Source organism: Schistocerca nitens, chromosome 4, assembly GCF_023898315.1.
Source record: "Schistocerca nitens isolate TAMUIC-IGC-003100 chromosome 4, iqSchNite1.1, whole genome shotgun sequence".
Classification (NCBI taxonomy): Eukaryota; Metazoa; Arthropoda; class Insecta; order Orthoptera; family Acrididae; genus Schistocerca; species Schistocerca nitens.
In genome coordinates, this window is record NC_064617.1 from 596,703,076 (window position 1) to 596,716,512 (window position 13,437).

General features: G+C 42.1%; 1 protein-coding gene across 1 annotated transcript in view; it reads right to left on the reverse strand.

The window, feature by feature from the left end:
- Positions 1 to 13,437, reverse strand: part of LOC126252455 (juvenile hormone esterase-like) — a 128,740-nt gene that overhangs the window by 23,458 nt on the left and 91,845 nt on the right. The window contains exon 8 of the mRNA XM_049953350.1: positions 9,829 to 9,973. Within this exon, the coding sequence (XP_049809307.1) occupies positions 9,829 to 9,973 (145 nt within the window). The remainder of the gene's footprint in view (positions 1 to 9,828; positions 9,974 to 13,437) is intronic.

A 13,437-nucleotide genomic window follows, 5' to 3' on the forward strand; every position in this document is an offset into this window, starting at 1 on the left:
AGAAAATAGTCTTGACATTGAACCTCCGCCACACACCGTCAGGTGGCTTGCGGAGTATCGATGTAGATGTAGATGAGCAGCTGGATGCGATTTTGCACTGTTATATATTTCTGTAGTTGTAAAGCGTTATTTCATCGCATGGAAATTCATAAACAATACCTTGGCTGCATTTCATCCATTTCTTAATGTTACCATTTCTTTCTGGTTTGCTTGTCGTGCAAGATACATAGGAAAGCGTCCGTGAAGTTTAAAAATTATGAATGAGGTACTGAGAGAACTAATCGTGTCTGGATAGTTCACACAGTAAGAGCATTATTCACTCTGGCTAGCTGGCTTCGAATCCCAGTCCGGTACATTGTTTTAATCCTCTAGGTAGATTAAACAGTACACTCTCAACTGCAACGTGAAACATTCATCCCAAGACGAATTCATTTTATTGTATTTTGAAGTGATGTTTAAAAAACAACGGAATGGGATAATTGACGAAATACAGCAACCAGCCACTTTCTATGTAACCTTATTCCTGTTAAAATATCTTTCGAGCTTTCAGCCATCTTCAATTGGAGTAATATATTTATATCTTCATCAGTGCGGCCTCTTTGTCTACTTTTAGTTAACTGAAATCTCCAGCTTACTTTTATTCTGTAACTTGTAACTCCTTGATTTGCAGTTGCACGAATAACGCACGAGGTATTAGCTTCACTGATGTACTGAATTTTTTTTAGTCATCACTCTTCTGACTGGTTTCGTGGGACCCGACACGAATTCCTCCCATGTGACAATATTTTGTAACTCAGATTAACACTTGCTGCTTCTGTCATCAATTATTTGCTGGATGTATTCCACTTCTGTCTTCCTCTACAGTTTTAACCTCTATAGCTCCCTCTAATATGACATGTACTATCATCCTGTCCCTCCTTCTTGTCAATATTTTTCATTTATTACTTTCCTCGTTGATTCTGCGGAGAATCTCCTCATTTCTTACCTTAGCAGTCCACCTAATTTTCAACATTCTTCTGTAGCACCACATCTCAGATGTTCCGACTCTCTTCCGTTCCGGTTTTCCCACAGTCCATGTTTCACTATCGTGCAGTGCTGTACTCCAAAAGTACACTTTCACAAATTTCTACTGTCGCCAAAAATGCCCTTTTTGCCTGCGCTAGTCCTCTTTTTATGCTCTCCTTGCTCCGACATCATCGTTTATTCTGCTTATTATATACTTAATTATATACTTAATTTTATGTGCTTCATGATCAGCAATCTTGCTGTCAAGTTCCTCACTTTCCTCATGTCTACTACTTTTCAGTACCTTCGTCATTCTTCTGTTAACTCTCAGTCCATATTATACACTCTTTAGACTGTCCAATTCATTCAGCAGATACTGTAATTCTTCTTCGTCTTCGCTGAGGATTCCAATTTATCAGCAAATCTTATGAGTAATATCCTTTCACATTGAATTTTAATTACACCATTGGAGGTTTCTTTTATTTCCATAATTGCTTCTTCCGTGTATAGATTGAACAATAGGATGAAAGACTACATCCCTGTCTTATGCCCTTTTTAATCCGGTACTTTCTACTTGGTCAGTTACAGCACAGCATTCACCATGTGACAGACGGAACTAGATTTAAGCATGCCAGTAATATACTCCTACTTTTGTTTGGAGACACACACACATCAGCGGACTTGAGGACATATAAGAAAACTTGCTAGAATATAAAGAGTGCGAATTTAGTCACGCAGCAGTTAGAGAATAGACGTCTTACAGGGGCGATCAAAGCTGCTACTTTCGCCTCGTTTTTGAAGAGTCGTTAGCAGTCAGTCACGTGGGTGACTATGAAGGATAACCAAGAGAAATTGACGATGACTACGTTACACGCGTGGTTCCCTGTTAGCATGAATTAAAAAGAAAAAAAATTGAGTAACATTCCATGGTTTAATGCAGCCCTTTTGCTCAGTTTCATTACGAAGCTATTTTTACAGAGGACATGGAATGTCCAGTTGACAAACATTTGTACCACTGGTCCGCCCCTGTCTTTACTGTATCTGAGATACTTCTCGTTCGGGTATATACATTCCTGATGGCTTGTTAATGTGTAGATATATAATGCACAAATATTAGACATACTTGATTGCCTTGTTGTTAGAAAATACTGCAATTATTTAACACTATTTGTTACCTGTGGCTGAGTTCGCACATCAGTAGTGTTGTTATGATGGTTGATGGTGACTAAGTAAGCTATTAGTTTTATTTTTTACGGCCCCAACCGACGGACGGAGGTGACATGGCCTCAGTTCATGAAACACTGCAGAGCGGTTTGCTATTTAAACTGGCACACTGGTATAAGGTCTGGTGATCAGGGACTTAGTGCCACCACCTTTCCTTCCCTGCCGACCAAATACAAGATAGGAATGGGCTTACCTCAGCATCGAGTGCCACCGCTCCAGCGTGCATTAGCGGCATCGGACATAGAGGAGGGTTAAATTAGGTGTTGTACATGCAATAACGTTAGCTGCACTCACGTGCCTGTCCCTTTGGATGGAAATAGCTCGTGATGCGCAGCTCCCCCTCCCCCCCCCCCAACCATGGACCTTGTTGCCGTTGGTGGGGAGGCTTGCGTGCCTCAGCGATACAGATGGGTTTACCGTAGGTGCAACCACAATGGAGGGGAATCTGTCGAGAGGCCAGACAAACGTGTGGTTCCTGAAGAGGGGCAGCAGCCTTTTCAGTAGTTGCAGGGGCAACAGTCTGGAAGATTGACTGATCTGGCCATGTAATACTAACGAAACCGGCCTTGCTGTGCTAGTACTGCGAACTGCTGAAAGCAAGGGGAAATTATAGCCGTAATTTTTCCCGAGGGCATGAAGCTTTACTGTATGGTTAAATGATAATGGCGTCCTCTTGGATAAAATATTCCGGAGGTAAAATAGTCCCCCATTCGGATCTCCGGGCGGGGACTGCTCACAAGGGAACCTCCCCATCGCACCCCCCTCAGATTTAGTTATAAGTTGGCACAGTGGATAGGCCTCGAAAAACTGAACACAGATCAATCAAGAAAACAGGAAGAAGTTGTGTGGAACTATGTAAAAAATAAGCAAAATATACAAACTGAGTACTCCATGCGTAAGATAGGCAACATCAAGTATAATCTGGGCACAAGGTCGCCGTGGTCCCGTGGTTAGCGCGAGTAGCTGCGGAATGAGAGGTTCTTGGTTCTAGTCTTCCCTCGGGTGAAAATTTTACTTTCTTTATTTTCGCAAAGTTATGATCTGTCCATTCGTTCATTGACGTCTCTGTTCACTGTAATAAGTTTAGTATCTATGTTTTGCGACCGCACCGCAAAACCGTGCGATTAGTAGACGAAAGGACGTGCCTCTCCAATGGCAACCGAAAACATTTGTCGGAAGGCCATAGGTCAACCGATTCGTCCACAGGAAAACACGTAAGATATATTCTATACGATACTGGTGACGGCATGTGCGTCAAATGACAGGAATATGTTGTCGACGCACCTAACTTAGCGAATGCGTAAAAAGATTTTTCTACCTTGCCCGATTTAGGTTTTCTTGTGGATGTGATAATCACTGCCAAAAAAGTGATGACGGACAGATAATAATTGTCTGAAAATAAAAAATTAAACTTTTCACTCGAGGGAAGACTTGAACCAAGGACCTCTCGTTCCGCAGCTGCTCACGCTAACCACGGGACCACGACGACCTTGCGCCTACACTATCCTTGATGTTGCCTATCTTTCACGTGGACTACTCAGTTTGTATATTTTGCTTATTTTTTCATAGTTCCACACAACTTCTTCCTGTTTTCTTGATTGATCTGTGTTCAGTTTTTCAAGGCCTACCCACTGTACCAACTTATAACTAAATCTGAGGGGGGTGCGATGGGGAGGTTCCCTTGTCAGGAGGACGTTGTTATCAGGAGAAAGAAAATTGGCGTTCTACGGATCGGAGTGTGGAATGCCAGATCCCTTAATTGGGAATGTAGGTTAGAAAATTTAAAAAGGGAAATGGATAGGTTAAAGCCAGATATAGTGGGAATTAGTGAAGTTCGGTGGCAGGAGCAACAAGACCTATGGTCAGTTGAATACAAGGTTATAAATACAAAATCAAATAGGGGTAATGCAGGAGGAGGTTTAATAATAAATAAAAAAATAGGAGCGCGGGTAAGTTACTACAAACAGCATAGTGAACGCATTATTGTGACCTAGATAGACACGAAGCCCACGCCTACTACAGTAGTACAAGTTTATACGCCAACTAGCTCTGCAGATGAAGAAGAAATTGATGAAATGTATGATGAGATAAAAGAAATTATTCAGATAGTGAAGGGAGACGAAAATTTGATAGTCATATGTGACTGGAATTCGAAAGTAGGAAAAGGAAGAGAAGGAAACATAGTAGGTGAATATGGATTGGGGGTAAGAAATGAAAGATAAGCCGCCTGGTAGAATTTTGCACAGAGCATAACTTAATCATAGCTACCACCTGGTTCAAGAATAAAAAAAGAATGTTGTATACATGGAAGAATCCTGGAGATACTAGAAGGTAACAGATAGATTATATAATGGTAAGACAGAGAGTTAGGAACCAGATTTTAAATTGTAAGACATTTCCAGGGGCAGATGTAGACTCTGGCAACAAGCTATTGGTTATGAACTGTAGATTAAAACCGAAGAAACTGCAAAAAGGTGGGAATTTAAGGAGATGGGACCTGGATAAACTGAAAGAACCAGAGGTTGTACAGAGTTTCAGGGAGAGCGTAATGGAACAACTGACAGGAATGGGGGAAAGAAATACAATAGAAGAAGAATGGGTAGCTTTGAGGGATCAAGCAGGTAAAAAGACGAATAGAAATCCTTGGATAGCAGAAGAAATATTGAATTTAATTGATGAAAGGAGAAAATATAAAAATGCAGTAAATGAAGCAGGCAAAAAGGAATACAAACGTCTCAAAAATGAGATCGACAGAAGTGCAAATTGGCTAAGCAGGGATGGCTAGAGGACAAATGTAAGGATATAGAGGCTTATCTCACTAGGGGTAAGATGGATACTGCCTACAGGAAAATTAAAGAGACCTTTGGAGATAAGAGAACCACTTGCATGAACATCAAGAGCTCAGATGGCAACCCAGTTCTAAGCAAAAAAGGGAAAGCAGAAAGGTGGAAGGAGTATATAGAGGGTCTATACAAGGGCAATGTACTTGAGGACAATATTATGGAAATGGAAGAGGATGTAGATGAAGATGAAATGGAAGATATGATACTGCATGAAGAGTATGACAGAGCACTGAAAGACCTGAGTCGGAACAAGGCCCTGGGCGTAGACAACGTTCCATTAGAACTTCTGACAGCCTTGGGAGACAGTCCTGACAAAACTCTACCATCTGCTGAGCAAGATGTGTGAGACAGGCGAAATACCATCAGACTTCAAGAAGAATATAGTGATTCCAATCCCAAAGAAAGCAGCTGCTGACAGATGTGAAAATTACCGAACTAGTTTAGTAAGTCACGCCTGCCAAAAACTAACGCGAATTCTTTACAGACGAATGGAAACACTAGTAAAATCCGTCCTCGGGAGAAGATCAGTTTGGATTCCGTAGAAATACTGGAACTCGTGAGGCAATACTGACCCTACGACTTATCTTAGAAGATAGATTAAGGAAAGGCAAGCCTATATTCCTAACATTTGTAGATTTAGTGAAAGCTTTTGACAGTGTCGACTGGAATACTCTCTTTCAAATTCTGAAGGTGGCAGCGGTAAAATACAGGGAGCGGCTATTTACAATTTGTACAGAAACCAAATGGCAGTTGTAAGAGTCGAGGGACATGAAAGGGAAGCAGTGGTTCGGAAGGGAGTGAGACAGTGTTGTAGCCTCTCCCCGATGTTATTCAATAGCAGTAAAGGAAACAAAAGGAAAAATTGAAGTAGGTATTTAAATCCACGGAGAAGAAGTAAAAAATTTGAGTTTCACCGATGACATTGTAATTCTGTCAGAGACAGCAAAGGACTTGGAAGAGCAGTTGAACAGAATGGACAGTGTATTGAAAGGAGGATATAAGATGAACATCAACAAAAGCAAAATGGGGATAATGGAATGTAGTCGAATTAAGTCGGGTGACGCTGAAGGAATTAGGTTAGGAAATGAGACATTTAAAGTAGTAAAGGAGTTTTGCTATTTAGGGGGAGAAAAATGACTGATGATGGTCGAAGTAGAGAGGATATAAAATGTAGACTGGCAATGGCAAGGAAAGGGTTTCTGAAGAAGAGAAATTTGTTAACATCGAGTATAGATTTAAGTGTCAGGAAGTGTTTTCTGTAAGTATTTGTATGTAGTGTAGCCATGTATGGAAGTGAAACATGGACGATAAATAGTTTGGACAAGAGAATAGAAGCTTTCGAAATGTGGTGATGCAGAAGAATGCTGAAGATTACATGGGTAGATCACATAACTAATGAGGAGGTATAGAATCGAAATGTGGAGAAGAGGAGTTTGTGGCACAACTTGACTAGAAGAAGGGATCGGTTGGTAGGACATGTTCTGAGACGTGAAGGGATCACCAATTTAGTAAAAATCGTAGAGGGAGGCAAAGAGATGAATACAGTAAGCAGATTCAGAAGGATGTAGGTTGCAGTAGGTACTGGGAGATGAAGAAGCTTGCACAGGATAGAGTAGCATGGAGAGCTGCATCAAACCAGTCTCAGGACCGAAGACCACAACAACAAGAAAAACAGCGCAGTTCCCTGCCCCTCCCCCACGATCCCCCCCCCCTCCCCCTCCACCAACCCTCTCGGCCACAACACACGGCGATGCAGCATTGGCAGGCTCACTGTCTTGCACTGCATGCGGAGGGGCGTGATCAGCAGGAGCGCACATCTATGCAACGTGCTATCGAAAAAGCTGTAGATTACACAGTTTACTTTATGCAACACATTTAATACTTATTTAACATGCTTTATGTTTACTGATGTAAACAAAGGTGTCCCAGCCCTTGTTTCACAGTCTACGTGATCGACTGTTTTTCTTTCTGAAGTAGCCTGTGTTCTTTATCAGGGTTAACGCTATCTCTATACCAGATATCATGGAAATAGATTCAGCCATTTAGTCGTACTAATGTTACAGACAGTTATCTTCGCATTTATAATCTTAGTATATGTACGCTTCATGCATCATTAGACACAACTCTATTCGGCAGTCACCTTACACAAACACTTAATAAGGCATACCCTGGCCAGATTTTCAGAAATTGCGAATTGTTCAGCAGGTAAGTCCTATGAAATCAGTCAATGGATAACCGTCCAAGCTACTTCATTTCTCATTTATCTTGCCGTTCCCCTTCATAGAGCCCTTCCCATAGAAACATTGCATTTCCCCAGCCTTTTTAGGCCATATTCTACAACTCACTTTCTCAACATATTCTACAACTCACTTTCTCGACATATTCGTGCTATGGTAGACGTTACTTTCCAGTTGTATCTACGATTTTCCACTTTATTCTCATATAGCTATTATCTTGTTATAGCTTTATCATCTTATCCCAGAAATGTTATTGCTTACGTTCCATAATTTGATTTTAAGTCTGAGAATTCATTTGCATTATATCTCCTTCAAAACTCACGTCTTTGTTTCAGGTGTTCTGAAATGTTCAACTTTACTGTAGATATTGTGTGACATCTTTTATCGTTTTTGAGGACCAAAACGCAGAATTCAGTTTATGTATTGCAGATTGATTCTGCCTGGTTACGTCGTTTGGGCAAACGACAGGCATATGCCCCTGATGTCTTAGTTATTCTCAAATACTCAAAACGTATCCAGGCTGTAGTCCTCTATGTTTCAATGTCCAGGTCGTCCTCCACATTTTATCGATTTTGAAAGTATCGGATTTTCCTTGTATTCATTATTTTGCCCCATATTTAACAAACTTGTTTGTTCCGAGAACAACGGATCAATAAAGGCATCATCCACAAGAAGAAGAGTATATAGGTTACAGTCTTGTGACTTATTTTCTCTGGTTACCACGTTTTCTTCCTGATGCATTAAAAGCTTGAGTTACATGTAGAATTGAAGAGAGTTTCTACCATAATGTGGCATAATGGCTTGTGTCTGCTATTTGTGATTAAAGTTTGCTCCATATTTTCACTAAGATAATATGATTGTATTTCTTATTTCCACGTTGCCATTTGACCAAAAAAATTCCTTGTGCCGCACCAAAACTGATTTTGTGGAAGTGTGTCTCTGATCTTCTGCAGCTCAGCAAAAATCAAGTATCTAGTATTCCTCCGTTCTTTTCTCTAAAAGATTTTGTGATGTCAATTTCGTAACGAAAATATGTGTACGTATCCTAAGGACGGAAAATTATATGCCTCTGAGCACTATAGGACTTAACATCTATGGTCATCATTCTCCTAGAACTTAGAACTACTTAAACCTAACTAACCTAAGGACATCACACAACACCCAGTCGCCACAAGGCAGAGAAAATCCCTGACCCCGCCGGGAATCGAACCCACGAACCCGGGCGTGGGAAGCGAGAACGCTACCTCACGACCACGAGCTGCGGACGAAAATTTATATGGTGGCATGAACGTTTATCAGAGTGAAGTCCCCAACTAACGCCGTCCTATTTCTTGCCTTGGGAAAGTTAGAAGACAGATTATAAATCATGAAAACTTGGAAAAGTTATTAGAGAAGAGGACGCAAAAGTATCAAGTGACATGCCATAGTGGCCCTTCGAAAAACTTCTAATAATTTTGTAGAAATGTTACGTAGGCACTGGTATTTATCGTGAAATAAAGATAATTGTTATTTCGTACTACATTATGCCAGTAATAGCTATAGACATCACGTAGTATAATTACATGATATTAAGAATAAAGAAATCGCGTGTGTTCATTCACATGTTTTTCCTTTGTAAATAGAGGGTGACAATTATTGAACTATAAGAAAAAAACTTAAATTAGTTTCTAACTACGGCGTGCACACACTTTATTCAACATGTAAACGCCACTACAGATATTCAGATTTAAGTTATGACATCTCCAATATGTCTGCCATCATTGGCGATGATGTGGCGCAGACGAATAGCGAAATTCTACATGACCCAATGAAGTGTCGGAATATCGATGACCTCCTGAATGGTTGATTTCAGCTCAGCAATGGTTTTGGGGCTATTGAAGTACATCTCGTCTTTAACATAGCCCCACAAAACGGAGTCGAACGTATTCTGATCCGGAGAACACGGTGGCCAATCGAGGCTTATGCCAGTGTCGTTTGGGTACCCAGAGCCACAATGCGGTCCCCAAAGTGCTCCTCCAGGACATCAAACACTCTCCTGCTTCGATGGGGTCGAGCACCGTCTTGCATGAACCACATCTTGTCGAAATCAGTGTCACTTTGGATAATGGGGATGAAATCATCATCCAAAAATTTCACGTACCGCTCGTTAGTCACCGTGCCATCACGGAACATCGCACCGATTATTCCGTGACTGGACATTTCACACCACACAGTCATCTGTCGATGGTGAAGAGACTTTTCGATCGGAAAATGCGGATTCTCAGTCCCCAAAACGCGCCAATTTTGCTTATTGACGAACCTGTTCAAATGAAACCAAACCATACATGCGCATACTTAAAAAATCCTATATGCCCCGGGCCATCCATGTAGTTTGGACTTCCTAAAGTAAACCGTTCAGAAGTTATGACGATTTTGTTTCATATAGTTCAATAATTGTCACCTTGTATGTGATAATGTTAAGGGCTTCGCTGATTCTAGGCATGCATATAACATCGGAAAATCCTCCGTCATTCTCTTACCTATATTTACGTCTCTAATTGCATATATATCTGACATACTATATTTTCCTCTGTACGAAAAGAGATAGTAATAAATAGCTTGTGTATCGTTGTACCTCCTAATGGACTCGTCTGTTTTCCATGTAAATATACCATCACTGATCATCTGAAAAAAAAGAAAACAGTATCATTTATTGAATGAAGTAGGTGTTTTTGATAATGAAACAGTTGTATTGAGGAATTCTGCTCATGAATGACTGTGAGAACTTGGCAAGACACACAAATTTCAATGCAGGATAGTGTCCTAAGAAACCATTCCTCACGTGACACGTTATTTTGTCTTTATACGCCGATAAGGTTTGCTGTAAAATGATAAGAATTGTAGTCCCGTTAAGTTCTCACTGAACTTACCACTCCACCAGTGGAATGAGCGCAGCTAGAAAAAATTGATTGTTGCATTAAAACGACACTTCTGGTGTCGGTAGTTCTGTATCTGTTTACTGTATCGATGGAGATGTCTGACTGACCGAAGGTAGATGCACCAAAAAACGATCTACTGTCTCATTCAGCTTTTAGTGTAAAAAGTGGTACAGAGGATGAAATTAAACGCAAATTGAGGCTCCAGAAACGTAAACAAACAAAGGCGTTTCAGACAGGGAAAGATGTCCGGTCTCAGATAAATACTACACTGTAAGACAAAAAAACGACGCACTAGAATGATTTATGAGATTAAGATGGAAACCAATAGATGTGATGTATATGTACATACAAACAAATGATTAAAATTCCAGAAAAATAGGATGATTTATTCGAGAGAAAGAGCTTTACAAGATTATTTACCAAGTCAATAAGTCGTTGGTTCACCTCTGTCCCTTATGAAAGCAGTTATTCGACTTGGCATTGATTGACAGAGTTGTTGGTTGTCCTCCTGAGGGATTTCGAGCCCAATTCTGTCCACCTGGCTCGTTATATCGTCAAAATTTCGATTTGGTTGGAGGGGGGGGGGGGGGGGAGCGACCCATAATACTGCAAAGCTCTCAACTGGGGAGAGGTCCAGCAACCTTGCTGACCGATGTAGGTTTTTGGCAAACACGAAGACAAGCGGTATACACTGTCGTTGTGTGCGGGCGGGCTTCACATTGCTGAAATGGAAAGCGAGGATGGCTTGCCGTGAAGGGGAACAAGCCGGGGCGTAGAATATAATCGACGTATCGCTGTGCTGTAATGGTGTCAGGATAACAACCAAAGGCGTCCCGCTAAGAAATGAACTCGTACCCAGACCACCACACCTGGCTGTCGGGTCGTAGAGTTTATGGCGGTCTTCAGTCAGGTTGGTATCCCACCGCTATCAGGAACGTCTCCAGACACGTCTTCGATGGTCATTTGGGCTCATTTCGAAGCGAGAGTCATCACTGAAGACCAATTCTACTTCATTCAATGGGATTCCAGGCCGAATATGCCCGACATCACTGCAAACCGGCTCCTGGGTGAACAGAAGTCGGCGCAGGGGTTCCGTGAGGTCAGTCCCCTTTCTTCGAGCCGTTTATTAATGATCTTTGTGGTGACTGAAGTACCACTTGCACGTCGCATCGATGATAATGACGAATCCAGGTGCCTCTCTGATTACTGCTCGGTCCTCACGTTCTGTTATCTCCCTAGGCCGACCGCTTCCTTTTTGACTCTGTGTCCGGCCTTGATTCACCCATTCCTGCCAACATCGTCAAATAGTGGCATCTCTCCTATCCAAATGTTAAGCGATTCACCGATTATCCCAACCGGCTTGTTTGAGCTCAATTACATTTCGTCTCTCAAATGCTTACACTTGCGTACGTTGTTCAAACGCCTTTCTGCGAGGCATAGTTACTCTCCAACTGAATACACGGAATGAAATTCGCCAACACTTTTTGCCCTGGTGTCGACATGTCCACTGTTTACGATCCTTGTCATCCTTGTCAATGGCGCGGTGAAATTGCACTGCAGCGTCACATTCAATTCAATGGCCACAAAAGTTAACGATTTTGCATTTTCCGTCAATACCTGTATGAATATCAGTTTGTGATTCTTTTTGGCTTAGTGAAAACGCTACCAGTCTCTTACGATTGTTTATTTATCCTGGAAAAGTTTTTAAGAGCAAAGTATTCTTCTGACATGGTGAATATACGGTGGGTCATTGACTTTCGTGCCGGGGTGGAAGTAATTCCAAAACTGTTAAGTCTGTAAACAGATCGCTTGCCGCCGTGGTTAAAACGTACCGTGCATGACAGATTGGCGCTATCCAAAACTAGTGCCGAATTATTGTGGTGCACCACAGGTCATAGATAACAGGGGTCAACAACGGCTGAGGAGACGTGTATGGATGCACAGGCGTGCAGCTGTTGAGCAACTGACCACCGAGATGAACCAAGGGGCTACGTCTTCTCAACGACTGTTCAGCGAAAGTTGCTGCGTGTGGACTTTCACAGCAGGCGCCTGATTCATGCACCCCTGTCAACTGCTGTTCATAGGCTACGAAGGCTGAGATTTGCACACCAGTACCGCAATTGGACGACCAATGTTTGGAAAGGTGGCCTTTTCAAATGAATTACGTGTTACGTTCCATTGGACAAGTGGCCTGCAACAATAGTAAGGATCGAGACCGGGGGAGGGATCGTTATGATTTGGGGTATGTTTCCGTGGGATTCCCTGGGTGATATCGTCGTTCGGAAGGCACAATGCATCTATACTGGGGAACATGACGACCAGAAACATGCAGTTTGTTTTTCCTTGGTGAGATAGCATCTACCAGTGGGACAATGCAATATGTCATAAAAGCTCACAATGTAAGTACGTTGGTGGAATAACAATGAGTTTCTAGCTATGAGACTCCCCTGGTCTAGCTCGATTGGGCTGTTAGTGACAGCCGGCCGATTTGGCCGAGCGGTTCTAGGCGCTTCGGTCTGGCACTGCGCGACTGCTACTGTCGCAGGTTCGAATCCTGCCTCGGGCATGGATGTGTGTGATGTCCTTAGGTTAGTTAGGTTTAAGTAGCTCTAAGTTCTAGTGGACAGATGATCTCAGAAGTCAAGTCCCATAGTGCTCAGAGCCATCTGAACATAGCGCGCTGTGCACGGCACGGGAGTCGGCACGGCTCAATATCCTTGTCGGTACCTTCCAAAACCTCAGTGATTTTCTTCCACGCTGCATAGTTAATGAGACTTGTGACAGGTGATCAAATTAATATGACTGTGGCTTGTATCTTAAAACCTATATCCCAATAAATACCAATCAGGCTTCCCAATACACCACGGCAGAGTAACTGCATTAATCAAAGCCTCTCCAAATCACTTTTCGGCATGTACCTGCTGCTTGCTACACTTTCACCAGGACTCATTTTGAGCACAGCCATAGGACCTCACATTAAACTTGTAATCTCTATAGATACACTGTTCAGCCAGAACATTATGACCGCCGACCTTACAGCCGGTATGTCCACCTTTGGCACGTATAACAGCGGCGACGCATCGTGGCATGGAAGCAATGAGGTCATCGTAGATCGCTTGAGGGTATTGGAACCATATCTGCATATACAACTCACCTAATTCCCGTAAATTCCGGAGGGGGGGGGCGATAAGCCCTGACGACCCATTCAAT